General features: G+C 38.8%; 1 protein-coding gene across 28 annotated transcripts in view; it reads left to right on the forward strand.

Annotated features, from left to right (window-relative positions):
* Positions 1 to 23,558, forward strand: part of ADAM22 (ADAM metallopeptidase domain 22) — a 247,036-nt gene that overhangs the window by 141,920 nt on the left and 81,558 nt on the right. For all 28 annotated transcript variants that reach the window (XM_070617414.1, XM_070617391.1, XM_070617393.1 and 25 more), the window contains exons 5-6: positions 18,012 to 18,094; positions 23,415 to 23,478. In XM_070617414.1, coding sequence (XP_070473515.1) covers positions 18,012 to 18,094; positions 23,415 to 23,478 — 147 coding nt within the window. The remainder of the gene's footprint in view (positions 1 to 18,011; positions 18,095 to 23,414; positions 23,479 to 23,558) is intronic.

Genomic DNA, 23,558 nt, shown 5'->3' on the forward strand with positions numbered 1-23,558 from the left:
TCACTCAGCATAATACCCTCAAGGTCCATCCATGTTGTCACAAATGGCTGGATTTCATCATTTCTTATGGCTGAGCAGTAGTTCATTATATATATATACCAAATCTTCCTTATCCATTCGTCCCTTAATGGGCACCTGGGTTGTTTCCAAGTCTTGGCTATTGTGAATAATGCTGAGAATAGGGGTGCATGTATTTTTATACATTTGTGTTTTCAAGTTCTTTGGATAAATACCCAGCAGTGGGAGAGCTGGATCATATGGTAGATCTATTCTTAATTTTCTGAGGATACCCCATACTGCTTTCCATAGTGGCTGCACCAGTTTGCACTGCCACCAGCAGTGTACGAGGGTTCCCTTCTCTCCACATCCTCTCCAGCACTTGTTGTTTCCTGTCTTGTTAATTATAGCCATTCTGACCAGAGTGAGGTGATATCTCATTGTAGTTTTGATTAGCATTTCCCTGATAGCTAATGGTGTTGAGCATCTTTTCATATGCCTGTTGGCCATGTGTATATCTTCTTTGGAGAAATCTCTGTTCAGATCTTTTGCCCATTTTTTAATTGGTTTGTTGGTTTTTTGTTGTTGAACTGTATGAGTTCTTTGTATATTTTGGATATTAACCCTTTATCAGATACATGGTTTGCAAATATCTTCTCCCAGTTGTTAGGTTGTCTTTTTGTTTTGTTGATGGTTTCCTTTGCTGTGCAGAAGCTTTTTAGTTTGATGTAGTTCCATTTGTTCATTTTTTCTTTTGTTTCCCTTGCCCGGTCAGACATGGGACTTGAAAATATTCAGCCATAAATTTAAAAAAATATTAAAAATAGCACTAATTAATGGTATTTCTATGTATGGAACCAATTAACTATTTATAATAGAATATCATTCCTATTTTAATTCTAATAATAGAACTAATCTTTTCAGTATATTACATCTTATATAAATCTACTGTTGCAAATTTTTTTGAAATCGGAGTGAACTATTAGAGTAATTATGATTGAATAGGAAATTGTGGAAGTGTTGTTTCTGACCAGTTTCAAACTGGTTTGAAGCAAAAAAAGAAAAAAAAATCATAAACTATTCCCTTGGTGTTGTCTCAAACTAGTGTTATTTTCTTAGTCATTTATAAAAAATTCTTATTTTCTGGTGACTAAGTGGTCCCTATAAAAATAGAAACAGGTAATAAAGACCAGAGAATAAATACTTTGGTATTGAGTGGTTTGAGTGTTTATAGCCATTTGAGGGGGGGTTATTGATCTGGGCTCCAGTTGATATTTTATCATAGCTGCCTTTTCATTGTATCTATGAGATAGAAAAAGAGGAAGATGCAAGTGGACTTGATTATCCCCATAGGAAGCTCCTTAAAACTTAGGCATGTGGAAGGGCCAGCCTTGGTGGCCTAGTGGTTAAGTTTGGCCTGCTCTGCTTCGGTGGCCTGGGTTTGGTTCCTGGGTGTGGACCTACACTGCTCTGTTAGTGGCCATGCTGTGCTCATGGCCCACATACTAAAAAATAGAGGAAGATTGGCATGGATGTTAGCTCAAGGTGAATCTTCATCAGCAAAAAAAAAAAAAAAAAAGAAAGAAAGAAAAGAAAAAAAAATCCAAAAGACTGAAAAACTTAAGCATGTGGAGATCAAGTGACATTATACACCTAGGAAAGCTGACATTAGGGATTTATGGCAGATACCCTACTTGTGTTCTCAGCCTTCTTTCATTCAATAGATACATGCTGAGTGCTTGCCATCAGCTCAGGGAGATAGCTATGAACAATATATGATGCAATTCTCACCCTCATAAAGCTAGTAGTTTATAGTAGGGGTGATAGGCCTAATGAAAATAGCTACCAAAGGTCTGTTTAAACGATACTCAGGAGCGTGCCTTAAAGAGAAGTCCATGTTGCCCTGTAAGCATTTGATAGGAGACCTGACCTTGTCTGGTTTGTTAGGGAAGACTTCCTTGAGGAAATGATATTAATTCTGAAGTTTGAAATTAATGCTGAAGTAACAAGCAGGTGAAATGGCAGGGGAACAGCTTTTCAGGCAGTAAAAATTAGCATGTACAAAGGCCCAAAGGCCTTGATGCATGATCTTGGTGCATGAGAGGAATCAAATGAAACCAGAGAGGTGGACAGAGCAGGACGTGGAGACAGTGGTACAAAAGGGAGAGAAAGTAGGGGTATAGTGTTTGACCAGAGCCTCAACTCAAAGAAATCAGGTACAACCTAAAGGAAGCAAGGCTAATTATGCCTTTGGGCTTCATACATTGATTACTTTCTGCTTTTGTTTTCTCTTCTCTTGATATTCTTGAAATTCTGAAAGTGTACCTCTAATTCTCTCTGGAAGACAGAGTGGTTGCTTTGTAATTCTAAGTGGGGCCAATAGGTAGTCCACATAGCAATTCAATTTTTGGACAGAAAAGTGCTGTCTTATGGGGTCATGCTATCTTTCTGATTAAAAAGGTTTTTTGAAAAAATTTCCTTCACTAGTGTTAACAGATAGAACTAGTCACTTCTTTTGTTTCTAAGTTCAGGATAGATCTGTAGTTTGGGGGAGGTAAAACTTGGAGACTGAAAATATTGTTAGGGCTAGACAGACCTGAATTCAAACCCTGACCCTGCCAATTAATATTTATGTGGCCTTGGACAATTTCCTTATTTCTTCTGTGGTTCATTTTTCTCGTCTGTTAAATAAAGAGGACAGACACATAGCCCCGAGCTTTGGGTATGAGAAGAGCTCCATAAATATCAGTGTTGATATCATTATTGAGGGAAAGTGGCGATTTGTAAAGCATTTCTGGCTAGATCTTTGGTGGCTTTACCAATTTATACTGCTGGCTTCTCATTCTACTCATGACACAGGACGCTTGTCAGGATCACCAATGGCAGTCCTTCACTCTCTGCTTCATAATAAGACAAACTTCTATGCTCTAGACTGTAAATTCTATAAGGAGTTGCTCCATGAGTAAACTTCCGTGGAAACTTGTACTGTATACCTAGCACTTAGCATAATGTGTGTACCTAGAAGACGATAAATATCTGTTGAACAAAAGTGAGTGAATGAATTAAGCCAGTTATTAGGAAATTGGGTAGTTTCTCTTGTTCACCCAACACAATATGAAGAGAAGTCCACTTTGGAACAGGTCTGGGAGAGCATATGATTTCCCCTGCTATAAAAAGATACCGTGAGTATAAAGAGGAAAAATAAATACCAGATAGTGAGCCTTACATCTGCTCACCTGATAGTAAGTTCATCCTGTGTGCTGTGGCTATATTCATGTGTGTTTCCTTTCAAAGGCGTTTTAGAGCCACTTCTAAATCCACTTTAAATTTCAAGTCATGAAAGACCAGCAATTGTGATAAAAAATTTCTGTAATTCTGAAATATTTCAAACATTAAAAATTGTATAAAATATTGTAACAGATATCCATGTGTAGATTTAACATGTTAGTATTTTACTATATTTGCCTCAAATCTTTTTATGGTTTTTAAAGTCTGCTAATTCCTGTATCAGTGTATCTCCTATTTCATTTCTATTATACTTTATTCCTGCCTTTACTCTTACTTGATCAGTCTTGTTAGAGTTTTTATAATACATTTTTTAAAAAAGAACCAGCTTTAATTTCATTACTGTTTACTTTCTTTTACTTAAAAAATTCTCTTTTGTTCTTTTCATAACTCATTGAGTTAAATGTTTAACTTATGCGTTATCAATATTTCTTTTCTATAAGCATCTATGAGTGTAGCATTTACTCTTGAGTACTATTTTAGCAGCATCCTAGAAGTTCTGATACAGAGATTTTTTTCATTCTCTCTCTCTCTCTCTCTCTATATATATATACACACACAGAGATCTTCCTCGACTTATGATGCGGTTATGTTTGATAAACCATTGTAAATTGAAAATGCATTTAATACGCCTAACCTACCAAACATTGTAGCTTAGCCTAGCCTACCTTAAAAGTGCTCAGAATACTTACATTAGCCTACGGTTGGGCAAAATCATCTAACACAAAGCCTATTTTATAATAAAGTGTTGAGTATCTCATGTAATTGATTGAATACCACACTGAAAGTGAAAAACAGAATGGTTGCATGGGTACAGAATGGTTGGAAGTGTGTTGGTTGTTTACCCTCGTGATTGCGTGGCTGACTGGGAGCCAGGGCTGACTGCTGCTGCCCAGCGTCACAAGAGAGTCCCGAACAGCATAGCAATAGCCCAGGAGAGATCAAAATTCAAAATTCGAAGTACCGTTTCTACTGAATGTATATTGCTTTTGCACCATCATAAAGTCAAAAGATTGTAAGTCGAACCATTGTTAGTTGAGGACCGTCTGTACTATATGTATCTTCTGTAATTTATACTATGACTTTGGTATGACTCATAAGTTATTTAGATTTTTAGAAGTAATTTTTATATTGTTGAAAATTTTTGCATTTAGCATTTAAAAAATTTCCAAGCATATGAGCATCTTTTGTTGTTGGTTTTAAATTTTATTCCTTTGTGGTAAGTGGAGGGTACAAGATAATGATTCTTTGGAAGCTGGTCTGGTATTTAGAAGGAATAAAACGTTGGTAACCTTTGATTTTTAAAAAATAGGTTGCAAGTCACAGAACCAGAAAGGACTTTACAGACCACCAAATTCAACCCCCTCCTTCATTATATAGGAAAATAACAAAAAACGGCAAATGACCAACTTGTGCCCACAGAAGCAACTGCTGAAAAAAAAAAGCTCTTTATTTTTTCAGGCTTAGCATCACTTTTTATCAGATACAACCTTAAATACTAGTTTGCCTCCCCGCAGGACATTGTTTGAGAAGTTCCTCTTTAGTAAGCAACCCTTTGTTTGTACCTTTAATTAAGTCCTGGGCTAATTCAAAATCATTCAGGGAGGGGTAAAAATGACCGTGGAATGCTAGTGTTGAGTTCTTGAACACAGTGTTTAAGCTCTAGGTGCAAGAGAGAAAAGAGATGCTGCAATGCAATCTTCTTCTGGCAGCTGAAGTTTTCCTTGTTTATCTTTCCTTCTTGACAAAAGGGATGGATGGGAGAATGATAGAATGGAAGTGAAATTAAAGGAGAATACGTTCATGGTGAAAGTGGAAAAGAACACATGTCCTTTTTTTCCTTACCTCATATAGTTACTTGGTCTTAAAAAAAAAAAAAGAGAAAAAGGAAACAACAAAATCTCTTTTCAGATGGACAATCTCTTTCTTCCTTTATTTTAGGGATGCCGAATATATTTTATTTTTGTATAACTGTCTTCTAGTCAATTATATTGCTTCCTGTTACTATTTAAACACCAACTACTGAATAAGGTTTTAGGTAATATGCATCTCTTATGCTAAAAAATTCATATAGAGCAATACATTTAAATTTACATTTAAACTTCTATTATTTATCAAAAGATACAGTGATGTAGTAGTTTCCTGGAAAGAGTTATAATTTCATGAGTTTGTAATTATATAGTCACTGTATGTGGTCCACATTGATTTTCCATTCTCCCAATTTAGAATTGCATCTCAGAGAACCTGATAAGTACCCTCTCTGCACTATAGTAATTCGTTGCTGCAGAGCATTTTGTGGGAACCTAAAATTTTTTAGTAGTCTGATAAGACATTGTTATAATAATGGGTCTGTAATGATTACCTGACAGCTGAAAAATAATTTCTCTTGCCTGTTCTTTGGTTAAAAATAAGCAATTCGGGAAGCTCTGTTTGACTTAATAATAGAATTGAAGATCAGGTTTACCATATTATTTGTGTGAAAATAATGATGAATATTTTATTTATTTATTTTTATTATGATTTTTTTAATTGAGATTCATAATAGTTTAATCATTGTGAAATTTCAGTTGTGCATTCTTTCTTGTCTGTCACCACGTAAGTGCTCCCCTTCACCCCCTGTGCCCACCCTCCACCCTACTTCTCCTGGTAACCACTAAACTGTTTTCTTTGTCCATGTGTTTGTTTATATTCCGCATATAAGTGAAATTATATGGTGTGTGTCTTTCTCAGTCTGGCTTATTTCGCTTAGCATACTACCCTCCAGGTCCATCCATGTTGTTGCAACTGGGATGATTTTGTCTTTTTTTAATGGCTGAGTAGTATTCAGTTGTGTATATATACCACATCTTCTTTATCCAGTCATCAGTTGACGGGTACTTGGATTGCTTCCATGCCTTGGCTATTGTGAATAGTGCTGCAATGAACACAGGGGTACATATGTCACTTTGGATTGTTGATTTCAAGTTGTCTGGGTAGATACCCAGTAGTGGGATAGCTGGATCGTATGGTATTCCTATTTTTAGTTTTTTGAGGAATCTCCATACTGTTTTCCATAGTGGCTGCAGTAGTTTGCATTCCCACCACCAGTATATCAGTGTTTCTTTTTCAATGATGAGTATTTTTAAATGAAGCTATGGGAAACCAGAAAGGTGGGCTAGAGGTAATTGAGATACAGGTTAACATTATTAGATGAAGGATGCAGTGGGGGACACCTGCAGTTTATTCCACTGAGCCAGATTTCTTAGAAGTAAAATCCCTGGATTATGACTATAAAAATTCACTTGATCACGTTCAAAGAGATGAGAAGTTGTGCTGTGTTGAATAGTGTCTGATGCGGGGTCGGTGAGCCGAGGAGTCGAAAGAAAGATTTCTTAGACTCTCAAGATCTGGCAGTAGTGCTCTTTTATTTAGATAATAGTGTGGAATAGCATGGGGACAGGACCCATGGGCAGTCAGAGCTTCTGCTGCCGCCGCTTCTGCTGCCCCCGCTGGCATGGGGACAGGGCTCATGGGCAGGCAGAGCAGCTGCTGCTGCCCCCGCTGGCATGGGGACAGGACCCACGGGCAGTCAGAGCTCCTGCTGCTGCCGCATGGGGACAGACCCACGGGCAGTCAGAGCTCCTGCTGCTGCCCTGAGTTGAGGGTTAGGGCTAATTTTATAAGGCATGGGTACGTGACTTATTTTTACTGGAGAAAAGATGATGTAAAAAGTCATTAAATGATTTCAGTGCAGATGGGGTCTGGTTATTGTGCGGTCATATAACTTTAGATACGAATCTGGCCATATAGATCGGCATGTAGGTGAGGATGCCCTGGGCTTCTCTCCCTGGGGCGGTCCTAATTCATACCATAAAAAAAGTCCACTGGGTCGTATAGTTTGGCATGTAGGCCAGGTCACCTTGGGCCTCTCTAGCTGGGGCAGCCTTAATCCACATCAGTGTCCACTCAAAATTCGTGTCCCCTGGTACCTGTGAATGTGTCCTTTTTTTATATTGAGGTCATGATAGTTTACAATATTGTGAAATTTCAGTTGTACATTATTATTTGTCAGTTCCTATATAAGTGTGCCCCTTCACCCTTTGTGCCCACCCCCACCCCCTTTCCCCTGGTAACCACTAAACAGTCCTCTTTGTCCATGTGTTTGTTTATCTTCCACATATGAGTGAAATCATATGGTGTTTGTCTTTCTTGGTCTGGCTTATTTCGCTTAACATAATACCCTCAAGGTCCATCCATGTTGTTGAAAATGGGACGATTTTGTCTTTTTTTATGGCTGAGTAGTTGAATGTGCCCTTTTTTGCAAATAGGGTCTTTTCAGATGTAATCAAGTTAAGAAGAGGGCCCTAATCCAATGATTACTGGTGTCTTTTAAGAGGGAAATTTAGACAAAGAGACATAGAGACAGACACACAGGGAGAACGTCATGTGAAGATGGAGGCAGAGATTGGAGGATGCATCTGCAAGGCAAGGAACACTGAGGATTGTTGGCAACCACTGGGAGTTAGGAAGAAGCAAGGAAGAATTCTTCCCTGGGGCCTTCAGAGGGAGCATGGCTCTGCTGACACCTTGATTTCAGACTTCTAGCCTCCAGTACGGTGAGAGAATAAATTTCTGCTGTTTAAAGCTCCCCAGTTTTTGGTAATTTGTTATGGCAGTCTTAGGAAACTGATAATAGAAGTCATTTTAATTATATAACTAATGCAAAAACAAGTATATGTGTTGGAGGTGCCTGAGCCTACATACAAGAGGAAAGGGAGTAAATCTTTACCTTTTGCAAATCCATTGCATCTCAAAAGACCTTAACAGTTATTCACTTAGGATACTTGTAAGCTTTAAGTTCTGGGAAGCTATCATAGTTTTTATACTTTGTTTTCTATAGCTGACGTTACCCAAGGGAAATCAGTATAAGGAAAGACTCCTGCACAACAATTAAAATAGATTTTAGCTCTCTGGGTCCCTGGTGGGCTTTTTGTTTTACACTCAAGAGCTCATAAGAAAATTATGGCCCCTATTTTCTGTGGTGTTCACCATTTTCCAGTAAGACTCTTTATCACTTTTATTTATATCCAGTGGCTTTCTAGTTCTGTCTCTTTTTTTCCCCTTTCTTGGGGAAACTTTTGCTGCAATAATATTCTTATATATCTTTTCCTCTTCAACGGGAAGTGTGCATCTTTTAAATGAAAGTATTCTCTTTTTTGTCAGCTAGATTTGTCTCCTTTAGTTTTTGAAATATTTTTTGATTGATGACTATGCTACAAGAGCCTAGTGCTTATTGAATATTAAAATAGTGCGGAGATTTTGAATGACCATTTAGCTTTAAATGTTGGAGTGAGCTGATAGTTTGGGTGCTGCTTGAGCAATTGTACCCTGGAATGGGGTGGCAAACACAAATGTCCAAAGGTGTCAACCAGTAGTATAAATGAGAGACAGGCCAGCTGTGATAAAATGGGCAATGTGTCTTCAGCTAATTTTTGTCCTTTAGGAAGATGGAAATGTGGGAATGGAGGCTCAGTGTAAATCTACTTTTCAGGGCAAGGTGGAAATCAAGTTTCAATAACTGTGAAGGTCTGAGATTTTATCCTACTTGCATGTTAACAAGTTAGCCTGCTGCAATTTTATCTATGCTGGCAGAAGACTGGAGACTCCTGGGTCAGAGACAAAGGACTTTATTATTCATGGCAACAGTAGTAACCAGAATATCAACATTTTCTTATATTTGTATCTTGAGCCTCGATTCCTAGAGGTTGACAGAGGAAAGGGCCAGGTGACACCTGCACACACAGTATGTTGTTATTAGAGAGAAATTCTGAATTTAGGAAACCTGAATCTCTTGAAATAGGAAGTAAACATGCTCACTTTTTGTTCTAGAGGGAGCTATCTCTATCTTCCAAAGCTGTCCACTATACAGACATGCTTGAAAGGGTAGTCCGGAACAATCTCAGGCAACGAGGAGTCCCAGATTTGATTATAGCAAAGTGTTACTGAGTAACCTTTCAGACTTTATTTCTATAGGTTATTTAAAAAAATTACATTTTAATCATTTATTGAAATTAAGCCTGATTACATAAGGGTATTTTTTAAAAAATCTTTTGAAAACCTATAGTGTTAAGTTAAATTCTAGGAAGTATCATTTATGCTCTTGATCTTAGAGTTGTATTTCATAGCCCAGTGTACTAACAAAACCAATTTTAGGGATCGACATAGGGTTGCCCGTATTTTTATCTTGCTATATGTGGAAACAACCCTGTCAAAACACCTAAATTCTTACTATTGCCACCAATTCAAAAAGAATGAAGATGACAATGTAGGGGAGGAAGACATTTCCTCTTCCCAAATGTGGGTTCATCTGTCCAGAGAAGGAATTAAATTCACATGAGACAGAATAGCAAGAGAAAATTAAACAAAGCTTTATGAGGAACCATGGCCCGGGGCCTTTCTTCCCGAAGGAACAAAGGGCACCGAAGAAGTGGGGTGCACATAGTGGTTATATACTCCCCAAACAGGGTGTTTCACATGTGATTGAAATGTCCCTCCCACAATAGTCACAAGATTGCCCTGTCGGCACAATGCTTGATGGACATGGCAGGTAGTGGTCTGCTATCTTGGTGGGCGTAGCAGGAGGCAAGTCTATTGTCTGCAGCTGGGTGGTCACAGGTGGGCGCACCAGTCAGTTCCTAGCCTAAGGAAAGATGCTTAATCCTTAAAGAAATGCTGTTGGGAGGGGGAGGGAAGTCAGTTACAGGAGGTTACCAGACAAGCACAATAAAATGCAGATTTAAGTCTTTGCCTTTGGTATTGATTAAGAGTTTCTAGAGAGAAGGTCATCTCCTTTCTTCTTCCTGGTACAGAGAGGAAGGCACCTTTACAGATAAAGATTTACCTTACAAATGTAAATGTGTCCCAACAAAGGGCAAGGTCCATTCCTCAGAGCCTCCTTCCCTGTTCCAGTTTATCAAAAGCAATCAGCCTCAAATAATCCTGATGCCAAAGAGACATATCTTGGGGTGGCCAATTTCAGGTCCCCACAACAACTAATACAATATGGTACCCTGGATTGGATCCTGGAACAGAGGAATTGAATGGAAACAGTGTGAAATCTGAATTTTTAGAGTCCCGTAAACAGTAAGGTTCCAATGCCAATTGCTTAGTTTTGACAAATGTACACAGGTAATGTAAGATGTTAACAGTGGGAGACACCGGGTGATAGGTATCCTAGAACTCTCTGTACCATCTTTGCAACTTTTCTGTGAATCTAAAACTATTCAAAAATAAAAAGTCTATTAAAAATTTGAAAGTTGATAATTTTAATAATCAAAGAGAAGGAAGGAACTAATCTCAAAACAAAGGACAGTTATATAAAAATTGAATGTTTTTAACTTTATGAAAAATTGACTACATTATACTTGCTTTTCTCATTTTGGCATGAACTGATAAAGATTTTGACGTGCATTAGTATTAGATCCATGGATTATCAGCATTTGGGAAACACCGTGTGATAAATTATTTAATTTTAATTTACTGTAAGATGAGATTATCTTTCTCTCTACTTTTCTTAGAGAGCCTGTAGAATCAGATACCTTGCACTTTGTACCTGAATAGATGTTCAGCCTCTGTCCCTATTATGAATTCAGTCTGATTCTGTATAATCCCAAGTTATGAATTTTAATCAGGGTAGGTTGGTGGATCCTCTTCAACATAAGATTTAGCTTTTCTAGAAATTTCCTTGATGCAGATTGTCCTTGGGAGACTCGGAATATTCCCGATTCAGTAACACCTGAAAATGCCATTTCTCACTACTGGGGGGAGGGCAAAGGGTAGGAGCAGGGCAAGTCCCTCCTGTCAGTTCGAAGAATCAGGAGGAAATTGGGACAAGGCTTTTGTAGGTAAGTGCCTGGTTGAACAGACTCCAGCCATGCAGCCAAAAACATAAGTCTGGGCCGTTCCCATGACTGGGAGAAATCTAGGGTACAGCAGAGTTCAAGGGTGGGGCTTCAGTTCCTGCAAAGGTGTATTGGCTAAAGGAGAGGTTCTCAACCATGGCAGCATGTTTAATCATCTGGGCAGATTAATAAAAGAGCCCAGGCCACACCCTCAGAGGTTCTGATATAATTGGTATAGAGTGAGGCTTGCATTTTTTAAAAAGCTTCCCCTGTGTTGCTAATGTTCCCCCGGGGTTGAGAACTCTTGTGCTAAATCCCATGGAGGAAGGATCTCACTTGTGGAGGAGGGTGAGCGGCATAAGTCCCAATCTACAGGGCAGAAGACTGGTCCTGAGACTGGTGCCCATGGGCCTCAGTGAGAGAGCTGTGACTTACGGAGCAGAGCAGGAACACAGGGTTGCAGGGTGGTGTTTTGGTCTGAAAGTGTCCGCATTGGCCTGTGCCTTTTAAGGTGACCAAATCGTCCTGATTTACCTGTGACTTTCTCATATGTAGCACTGAATGACCTGCATCCTAGGAAATCCCTTAGTCTCAGGCTAATCAGGATGGTTGATCACTCTATCCCTTTAATCCAGGCCAAATCATCCTCTCTGGTATCCTATTACCAGCACCTACAAAATGTAGCTCTACTCTTCCTGGCTTTGTACATGGCAAAATTCTCACATGTTCTTATCTCACTTTTTACCTTCCATTTTGTTTCTGATAAGGCCAGCTGGTTTTGGAGGAACAAGAAAAGGAGTGGAGAAGAGTTATGGTTGTTTATATCCTTCCTGCTTTAGTTAGAATCTTCTCAGGAACTGTTGTAGGATTTCACTGAGCTCAGCAGTGAGGCGCTTTAGCATGCAGAGGCAGATGTCGTGTAAAGCTGTTGTTCTCAAATTTTAGAGTGCATTGAAGTCACCTAGGGGTTTCCAGAGCATCTGATTGAGTATGTCTGGGAGAGGCTTGAGAATTTGCATTTCTAACAAGCTGGTGCCTTGGGACTGGAAACTGCTCTTTGAGAACCATCAGCCTAGAGAGACTTGACTCTGCATCAGGAGGTGAAGGTTCTCTTAGTCTCTGTTTTATCATTTGTAAAATGGAGAAATTAGTATTCACCTCATCACTCATCAGGAAATATTACATAAATCGCCAAGCAGAATGCCAAGGATGTGGTGGACACTTTAATTCTCTGAAAGATCTCAGTCTTTCTCGTATCCTCTGGATTGTTTGATATTGGGTTGAATGTTTTTAGGGTAATAATTCCAAATGTGATCATCCAAATCACCTGGGGAGCTTTTTGCAACTCTCAAAAGCCTGGGGCCCTACGTCCTTGGAGATTCTGATTCATTTGGTCTGAGGGAATGCCTGGGAGTCAGTTCGTTTGCAAAGCCCCCCACCGTGATTCTGATCATTTTGGGAACCACTGCTTTTGAGCAACATTTTCCTAGCTCAGGGGTTCTCAGCCCCTGCAGCTTTATTGAATCATCTGGAGTGCTTAAAAAGATGCTGATGCCTGTGTCGCATCTCCAGAGTTTAAGATTTAGTTGGTTTGGAGCACAGCCTGAGCATTGGGATTTTAAAAGCTCCCCAGGTGTTTCTGATATGCAGCCAAGTTTGAGACCACTGCTGTAATGTATTCCCAGGGTAAGAAGAACAGGGAGTATTTGTTAAAATGGAGATTCTTGGGTCTCACCTCAAAGCTGCCTAAACAAACTCTCTGGGCAAGAGATACAGTAATCTGCATTATTAATCACTGCCCTGGATTGTTAGCCTCAACAAATAAGGCATGAGCATCATAGCTCCAGGGGCATAATAGAATCCCTCATTGAGTAAATATTGCCTGACTCCACCCCTCACCTATTTATATAGCACTTTACTGTGGACCTGGCTTTGTTATCTCATGGATCCCTGCATACTTTCATGAGGCAGGGTGGGTTGATCTTATCTCCATTTTATTGATGAGAAATGTGAGATTCAGGGAGGCTCTCTCTCTAACAGAACACTTCGGGATATACACATAGATCAGGCACATGTGCTTCCCTGAAAGGAGACCATAGTCTAGTGGGGGACATGAGACAGAAACAGGAATGCAGGTAGAAAGTGATGTAGTACAGATTTTAAAAAATATGAAAATTCAGAGGCGGAGGGGTTAGCAAGAAGTAATTTGTGAGGAGGAGGGAATCTGAGAAGGCTTTTTGGAGGAGGTGGTCCAGGCCCATCTTGGAGCTGATAAAGCTGTAATTTCCTTTGAGAACCTGGTTGGAGGGCATCCCCATGGCCTTGCTGCTGTGCTCCATTGGTTCCCTTGTTGAGTTCTCATAGTTTTATAACCCAGGTTGTATAACTTCCTTTGTGTTATCATCTCATCATATTTATAATAAATCCTACTTTTCTTTTGAGATATGACTGCTTAATAAAAATGTGGTTTGTCTTTGAATTCTGCAAATAAATTATTATTTTGACTTCCCTAGAATAAAAGTTGCGATAAGGTTTTTTTTTCACTGGGAAGATAAACCAATAGACATATAAACTATCACATAGTTCATTTTTGGAGAGGTAATTTTTTTGGCTACAACTATCTAATTAGCTAAAAATAAACATCTGTACTGTTATAACTGTGTTATTAAATCAAGGAGTATGAAGAACTTTTCAAGGACAATGGATTTATTTCTGGAACAAAAGAGACAGTAACGAATAAAGCTGTGACTGGCAGTCGGATAAAGAGCCCAACTCTGTTAGGATGTGCTTGCTTTTCTCTTTTTTCTATAACATCTGTCTTACATTGTTATATATAATACCTTTTGCATAAAGCATCTGGTTCCTCAAGAAAGTTGTATGAAGATATGGAGAACCTTTATACTTGATAAGATTTGAGAAAGTTGGATTAAGTAGTAGTCTTTATTAAAATATATAATTTTGAATAAAATGCACTTTATTATTTTACAATGCAATGCATCTTTTAAAACAGATATAAATGTAAAGAAATACAATTCAATTTGTCCTTTAAAATATCTAAAAAATTTTAAATCCATGTATTCTTTGACACGCCAGGTTCACGTCTGCTAATCTATCCTGCATATATACTGACAGAAGTACACAAAAACATATGAAAGGATGTTTGTTGCAGTATTGTTTATGACACCAAAAAAAATGGAGATAACGTAAATGTCCAGTTAGTATGTGACTGTTTAAATCGTTATGGTTCACCCCTATAATGGAATATTATACCATCTATCATTGGAAGAATGAGGTATTGATACAGAAAGATGTCAAGGTTACCTTAAGGGAAAAAATGAAGTGGCAGAACAGTGTGCATAGTGTAAACCCATTTGTGCACTGAAAAGGATTTATGTGTATTTATGTATATATACATTTCCTTAAATTTGCATAGACTGTCCCTGACATGGTGCACAAAAGCTGTCAAAAATGCTTACCTTTAAGAAGGCACCTGCAGCCTGGAAAGTGTGTATGAAGGGGATATTTTTACTTTTCACCATCTACCTCCTGAGTTCTTAGAATTTTTGCCATAAGTATTATTATTATAAAAATAATGCATAAAATAATTAAGTAAAAACCTATTAAATTTATTTATTTTAATAATTTAATAATAGAGTATATAAGTTAAAGAAGCCCTTTAACATTAAGGCCTCTATTCTGGACTAAGAAATATTTCCAGGCATCTTAAAGGAAAAAAAAAAATCTTCTTTAGTTCTTAGTTTAAATAATTATTGATTTGTGGCAAATAATCCCTGAAAAAAAATCACAACACAAAAATTAATTTCCATCATTATTTAGAAAAATTATATATACCACCAGTTGAGAGCCTCAGTATTTGAAGTATAACAGCCTAAACTGAGGAGATTTGCCCCCTAGTGTTTATGCTTCTCCTGAAGTGTCATGGAAACAATTGATAGAGATTCAACCATATTGAGCTCCTCTCTTTGTTTGCTGTGTTAGGCTTTTGTGCAGATGGGTCCTGATCATATGCTGTTTTTGGATTGAGTCTTGTTTTTCAGAATCAGAAATTAATGAAAGATTGCTTTCCATTATCATTTATTTATCCCCAATATAACAAAGGATTGCTTTAAAACATGATTTCCTTGTCCTTTTTATGATTTAATGTAACATATTTCCAGAGCTGGTATTTGTGTGTGTGTGTGTGAGTCAGGGAGATTGGCCCTGAGCTAACATCTGTTGCCAATCTTCCTCTTTTTGCTTGAGGAAGATTGTCACGGAGCCAACATCTGTGTCAATCTTCCTCCACTTTATGTGGGATGCCGCCATAGCATGGCTCGACAAACCGTGCTAGGTCAGTGCCCAGGATCCAAATCTGTGAACCCAGACGGTCAAAGCTAAGCATGTTAACTTAAGCGCTACGCCACCTGGCTGGCCCCCCAGAGTTGGTATTTTAAAGAAAGCTTTAGTCATCTATAAAACATTTCTTATATGCTTTTACCTTTGAAATATTTTCCCCACATATAATTACTTGTCAGCTTCCATTGTTCTCTAATCTGATACCATAATTCTTGGGATTATCTTTTTTGTTTCCATACTTCTCCTTGTTTCTACTATCTTTTTATCTACTGTTCACTGTGAGTCTTAGACCTCTGAGAAAAATCTGATTGGGTAATTTAGTCGCCATTCAGTATAAGGAAACACTTTTAGATAGAATTCTCTTTCTATTCAGGTCGCCTCATTGGCTATTGGCCTTTCGTGTCTGGCCGATAGAAAACTATAGTTTTGATTTCTGGTCCAATCAGATGTGTCTAGGAAATCAAGGTCATTTGAAACATAATAATCTCTCATGCACTTAGAATCTAATCTTATGGACAGTTCATCAGTCCAACAGCCTAACGGAGGATATTTTAAATTCTCTTAAATTTGCTCCCAGCCCTACTCAAAACAAAACAAAACAACAACAATTAGCCTAGGGGAAAGCTTGGATTCGCTCTGCATAACCCACAGGTTCTATGTCCAGCTCATAAGTAGCTTCCGGAAAGGCCACAGGCCTTGGGTTCACACAAAGTTTGCATCCCTTTTTGGCAACTTCCCAGGTAGGCAACCCTTGGCTCTCAGAAATTGTGACCTTCTATGTGGAATAGAGATACTATTTCTTTGTAGGATTTACATGAGGATTTAAGGTGACTGTGTATATAAATTGAGTAGAATAATTGACACACAGTAATGATAATAGCACAAATATTTACTGAGTACGTACCAAGTGCCATACATTATTCTAAGCCCTTTTTGCATATTAGCTCATTTAATTGTCTGAACAACCCTATACGATTATTATCTCCATTTGACAGATGACACAGGCAGTTCTTAATTTGCTTGAGATTACACAGCAGTAAGTGAAGGAGCTGATAGCTCATGCTGTTAACATCTACACCAAATCAACCCTACCTATGAAGCCAGTGCTTGGTTTTGTTTCTGCCCCTAAGTCTATGGCCTTCTGGCTTTCACCCCTGTCAGACCTCGATGTGGATAGTTCTGTCCTATCTTGTCCTTCATCAAATCCAGGCACAGTCCTCAGTTCATGATGGTCAATGACTCCCTTGGGAATTTGGAGGTTTCACAGGGTCAGGGATTTCACTGTGTGCCGTCTTACCTGCTCTCTACCCTTTCACCAAAGCTGAGATTCACCCTATCCTGTGGAATCATCTCATGAGAAGCAGCAGTCTCAGGCCAGGCTGCCTTCCCTGGAATTCCAGTGAAGAAAATGTCTTGTTATGTCATATGTCTTTCTATTCTCTCCTCTCCACTCGTCAAACACTGAATATTTTAAGCAGGGTTAGTCTTTAAACCAGGCTGTGAAGTACGTAACATTTGCCCCTTTAAACTACCCATTCTATCTATCCTTACTATGTCACTCTTTCATATCTCAGTGGGTCAGTTTAATTAGAAGCTTTCACCTTCTGAGGAAATGGCAGATTAATGGGGGAATGGGAAAAGGTCATTTAGAACAATGCTTCTCAAACTTTAATGTGCATGTGAATCGCCTAGAGACCTTGGTAAAGTGCTGAATATGATACAGTAGCTCTGGGCTGAGGCCTGAGATTCTGCATTTCTAACAAGCTCTTGGTGATGTCAATGCTCCTGGTCTCTGAACCACATTCTGAGGAGCAAGGATTTAAAGACTGAGGCACCACCATGAGATGCCAGAGGATTTACCGTGTTACCTTTTCCAGGAACATTTAATCCAAAGAAATGAGTCTCTCTTAGTGGAATTTAGTTAATGTGACTAGCTGCTAGAAGAAATTTCTCAATTTCCAACCCTACCCTAGACTGTTTACCAGTAAAGCCATTCCTGGTTGGAGAAAAGAATAGTATAAATTTGTCAAGTTTTGATGTAAACACTGCAAAAATAGACATTTTTCTCCATCAATTTAATTTAATGACTCTCAAATGATTTATATTTATTTCTCCTTAGCTTTATGTGAAAGAACATCATCTTGCTGCTACTAAAGGTTGAGTTTCTTGTGACTGGGGAAATAGATGATTAAACTTATCCTGGTACAAGGGCCATAGTGTATTTCAATCTCTGTTTCTTTGTTCCTTCTAACATCACCTACATAAAAAGGCAGTTAGGTCAGCTTTTATTTCCCGGTCTTTGATTTGGAGTCAGTTCACTAAGAATGTTTATGAATAATTCTGTTAGAAATGGTTTGATAATACTAATCTGAATAATGAAATATTGTGCAGAGCTTTACAAATGGAGGTGCAGTGTGGGCAGAAACCTGCGAAATGATGTGGCTGATTCTCCTTGTGATGGCAAAGGCTTGTGTTTTCTATTTCTCTTTTCAGGGAGGAGAACACTGTTTCTACCAGGGCCATATCCGAGGAAACCCTGCCTCGTTTGTTGCATTGTCAACATGCCACGGACTTCAGTAAGTGTCCACAAATTTTTTGTATCATCCATTTTTTCAATCACTTATTTTGTTTGTTTTTAATGCATTGTAATCAATATCCCCATTTTATGTCAAGAAATAATTTCAAATCGGTAGCGTTCTTTTTCTTTTTTGTGGTTTATAAACCAAGCAGATTTTACAACTAGAATCACAGCAGCCCGGGGCTCTGATACTGTGATGTGGGAAGCATTTTTCCAGTTTCCTCCAAGTTGAGACAGGAGTGATTTGGGAAACTTTGATCTCTGTTTCTGTGGATGTTTAATCCCTTGGTACCAGTTCTACCCCTACTACTCCTTGATGTTAGTTTTTGTTTCATGGAATTATAGAAATTTCAGTAGATAAAATCTCTTGAGTCCTTTCACAGAGACAAAAGGCTGCATGTGACCTCAAGAACTCATGTGTTTCAGCCCTTTTTTCAGCCAGAATCCCACCTAACCCACAGCAAACTCGTGGGAGGGTCCATCTGTTCTCAGAAATCTCCAAGGATCGGGGTTCATCCTTCCTCGGGGCCTTGCTTCCTTTCTCATAACCTTCATTATCAAAGAATGTTTGCTGATGGTTAACATGGGAATACATCCACTTCCTCTGTCCTCTTGATAATGGTGATACACAGGTGGCTGTCTCTTTGTTTTGTAACCCCTTCTAAAGCTACCAAGTCATTCCTCAGCATTCTACTTAGGCTAAATCATCTCAGTTCTTTCTTGTTTTGTTCTAATTTTTTTGGGCACAGAACAAGCCAGCACTTTAATTTAGTTGTGTTGAATTTTTGTTTGGAAACTTTAAAATACTTTCTGTCTCTTGCCAAGTTAGAGATGTGGTTTTTTCATCTCAGTAGCAGCTACTGAATGTCTGCTGTGCCAGCCAGTGGGAATATTCAGGTATTTAGAACAGGAGCCCTGCCCCCAAGACCTCACAGTCTAGTGGGGAAGCTAAATCTAGCTCTCCTTCCTACTAGGGAATGTGATAGGTGTGTTTGTTTTCTTTGAGAGAGCAAAAAACAGAGAAAAGTGAAGTTGAGAGTGGGCACTGAAGAATGAGTGTTACTTGAGGGCTCCAGAGGAATGTTACCTGAAGAAGGTGGAGTGGTCCTTGGAATAGGCCTTGACAGAATCTTCCAAGAGAAGGGGTTAGACTGACAAATCTTAAAGAAAGGTAGGAAAGAGATCTAATGGGAAAGGCTGGAAAATGCAGCTAGTCTGCCTAAGTGGTGCCTCTGATCAGGCTCTGGCAGTAGGTATGTGAGACACAGAAAGGAGACAGTGCGAGGATCAGTTACGTAGCCAGAGAAATGAGGCCATGTGTCTCAGAGCGTGGATGACCTCCACTTGCTTATTGTTTTTTCTAAAAGACTAGTTTACTTATTTTAAATAAATTCTTTGAGTAAAGAGATGTTTTTACCAATGTAGACTCCATGCCTAATATGTGAGGGCCTCAGTTTTCTTATCTGCAAAAAGAAATGTCCGTTTCAGCAGTAAAATTGTTATATCTGATCTCAAGACAAGCACAGCTGTCAGCTAGGAATAGTACACTGCGCCTGTCGACATTTGTGATAGCAAGTGTGTTATAGCAGAGTGATATAAAAAGTAAGAGGCTGTTTTCCCTCTTTTCCTCTTAAAATCTCAATCCAAAGTCAGTGTAAGCATCTTGTCTGGTTCTTATTCCCGTTTGCCTCCCAGTTTCTCAAGTGGATGCAATACTGTGAGAATCAGAGTGATTACTGCCTTCTAAAGGCCGTAACAGACCTGAGAACCTAAGACCAATAGCGCACTACTAATCCTACATAGTCATTTGAAGGAGGATGAAAAACTAACTTTAAGGAAATTTTAGTGACTAAATCAGGAGTAGAACTCAGAGTGTGCTTCAGGTGTTTTAACTGAGTAAAACTTACTTCTACCTTTAGAAACCTTTACATTTGAAACCAAACAAAAAGAAACACACAGAAAGCCCACTGTGTGTCTGGAACACTGTCAGAATTGTATACGAGTGTGTTTGGGCGTCTTAGACTTTTATGAGCCTGTTGGATACAGTTACTCTTGTTCCTTTTTGTTGTTGATTAATTATGACTTATCTTGATTTTACCTTCTGAACAAAAATTGCTGACAATAATATTTTGGGGATATTACTAAATGTTAAATAATTTATGTTGTCTTAATTGCAGTGATTTAGATATGTGATGTATTATTTCATCCATGATTCATCTTTTATAAATTACCAAGTACATATTGAGATTTTTCGTTTTTCTTGATTTGCTGAATTCAGTCGAAAGAACATAAAGGGGAAAATAATCAGCTTTGTATGTCTTTTCCATAAAGAACCTGCAAGAACATATTTTTTCAAATTTGAAAAACTAATGGGCAATATTCTGGTCCTGGTATGTTTGATGTTATGACAAACTCCTGTAACTATGGGAACCTTAAAGAATGGAATCAAATGTAAGTTTATTGCCCTCTTGTGGCAATTTTTAAGAATGGCTGTTTCTTTTCAAAATCTTGTTTTTATTCAGCCTTTTAAAATTTTAGCTCAATTGTCCTGTAATGACTCGTTCTAGCTGCAGGTTTTTATTAAGTATATACCGTGTATGGACTCAATATACTTAGTGGAATTTATATAGATATAACAGAAAGATGCCAATCCTCAAACAAAGCAAATAAAACACATATGCTTTTTAATTGTTAAGGAATCAATAATAGTGTATTGTCATATAGGGAATCAGAATCTTCTAGTTACAGATTGTGTCAGAATTTGCTTTATTTACACTGTGTATCGTAATGTTTAAATCCAGTAAAAATAACTGATTTTTGCATTGGACACTAACCTAACGCAAGAGGAAATAATACCCTGTACTATTTAAACAAAATAATCTGTTTGCTACTTAATCAGCGTAGCCATGTGAACTTTGGCAAAGCATGATGGTTCTGTACAATTTTCTGGTTGGATCTGGCTAGTTCTCAGCAGGGGCCGAGAGAATGTTCACGGCCGTATTTGGGCTACTGTTCTGAAAATGTTTCCCTACTGATTCCTCAGGCGTGTATTGTCAATAGTATCTCACAAACTGCATCTGTTTATCTTTAAATTCCAAATGCAATGTCATGCAAATTCAGAAAGTGTGCTTTTGGTCAAAAACCTTACAGATGTGAGAATAGCAGTTCTAAGGTATATAAAAGTTGAGGACATGTGGAAGATGTTAAAGCAGGATTGAAAGAATTTGGATAGAGGCAGAGCTTGGAGGCCATCAGAATTATAGCTCAGGGAAACCAACCGATTTCACTAAGCCGTCAATAAAAGACAAATATGATTCTATGTTTAACAGCTTGGGTGTTGTGCAGCCATTTCCACCTGACACTGAAAAATGACTGCAGAAGATCACAGCTCTGCCCCTCATCAGATGCCTGAATAAGACACATTTCTTCAGCATCATAAGGGTCTTGATCTCAGTAGAAGGACCATGTTTTCCTAAAGGGAGTGGCTATCGGATCTCTTTGAATGGGACTTGAGGCCACATGTAGGTTAAATGCCCTCCAGAGGATTTCTCAACTGGCGGATTGTTATCTCCAAAACTAAACTCCAGATTTGCACCCTGCTCCCTGTGTCCTGCTTCTATGTGCCTGCCTCATTCTGCTCTTCCTGCAGCTTTTTTCATTTTATTAAAATGGCAGCTCTATCTTTCCAGTTGTTCAGGTCAAAACCTTGGAGTCCTCACTGATACAACTCTTTCTTGTATATTTCCTTTCAAATCCATGAACAAATCTTACTGGTTCTACTGTTGAAAAATAGCCAGAATTTGACCCGTTCTCACCATCTCCACCATTATCCCCATGATCTAAGTTACCATCTTCTTTCACCTGGATTATTGTAATAACTTCCCCATTTCTATCTTTGCCCTCCTAAAGGTCGTAACATAGCAGCTGGAGCAACTATTTTTAAAATTTAAGGTAGATTGTGTTTCCTCCCTGCATAGAACCCTGCAGTGGCTCCTTATCCCTCTCAGAGGAAAAGCCAAGGTCCTTAGGAGGGCCTACCTAATATGGCCCCACTCTGCCTCTGATCTCATTTTATGGCACTCCCCCTCACCCACTCTATTCCAGCCACACTGTTTCTTTGGTGTTCCTGGAACACGCCAAAATTCTCTTACCTTAGGGCTCGAATCTGAAGTGCTCTTGGCCTGGATAGTCTTATGGCTTATCCCTTCACCTCATTCAGGTCTTTGCTTAAATGTCATCTTTTCTGAAGCTTTGCTCTGACCCTCCATATAATCAACAGTCTTCTTTCTCTAGTCCCTATACCCAGTCCTCTGGCACCATTTGTTGCCCTTAACCTGCTTTGTTTTCCTCCCTACCATTTATCACCACCTCGTATATATTTCGTTGTTGATTATGTATTTTTTGTCTGTCCTCCCTAGAATGCACATCAGCCCCGTAAGGGCAGAGAATTGGTCTGTTTTATTCGCTACTGTATCCCCACCACCTAGAGCAGTGCACTGGAGGTGCTCTATAAATGTTTTTTGAATGAATGAATGAATGAATGAAGGTGAGTGGCCAATTATGGATAGGCAATTCAGGAACAAATCTGCCTGTGGTCTATTCCTGCTTCTGCTCTTACTGGTTATATAATTTAGGCAAGCTACTTAATCTCTTTGGGCTTTGATTTCCTTACTTGTAAAATAAGGATAGTCATTGTACCTCCCTCATAAATGTGTGAAAAAGGTTAAGTGAGTGTGAAGTATTTAGCTCATGGTAAGTTGTTGAAGTGTGTCAACTCTTGTTCCTAGAGCATCTTCCAGGTGTATGGTAGGTAGGCAGTTCTCAGTATAGTCCCTCACAACCTGATCAGAATCATCTAGGGTTTGTTTAAAATGCAGCTTCCTGGGCCCCAACCAAGAAATCTGAGGAGGGCCCTGAAAGTTTTGCATTTTTACAAGCTCTCCAGGTAACTATTTGCATATTAAAGTTTTAGAATTGTATGTTGGAGGGGGGAATAATGGACCACAATTAGAAAGTGGTAACCCTGAACCTGGGGAATGGTCAAGGTAAGGGACCCTGCTGCTTATGGAGAATCAGAGGGAGGGGCCTTTCCTCTCAGCAGTGTGTGAGTGTGTGTGGGTGTGTGGGGGTGTGACGTGTGTGGCATGTGGGGTGTGTGTGTGAATGTGTATATTTGGTATGTATCTGGTGGTGATGGGTGGGACAGGGAAGTGGGCATTGAGAAGTAAATTGATCCTCTGGCAGGTGCTGATTGTAAAATGATCTTGTTCTGAGGCAAGAGTCCATAGCCATGGTAATTATTTTCTTGTCCTTGGCAGTGGGATGTTCTGTGATGGGAACCACACTTATCTCATTGAGCCAGGAGACAATGACACCTCCCAAGTAAGTGCTTCTTATATTTACTGTGGCAAATGTAAGAATTGATGCTGGAAGCTTTTTTTCCCTTTCTTTTTCCTCCTCAT

The sequence above is a fragment of the Equus przewalskii genome, chromosome 4, assembly GCF_037783145.1.
Source record: "Equus przewalskii isolate Varuska chromosome 4, EquPr2, whole genome shotgun sequence".
NCBI classification, from domain to species: domain Eukaryota; kingdom Metazoa; phylum Chordata; class Mammalia; order Perissodactyla; family Equidae; genus Equus; species Equus przewalskii.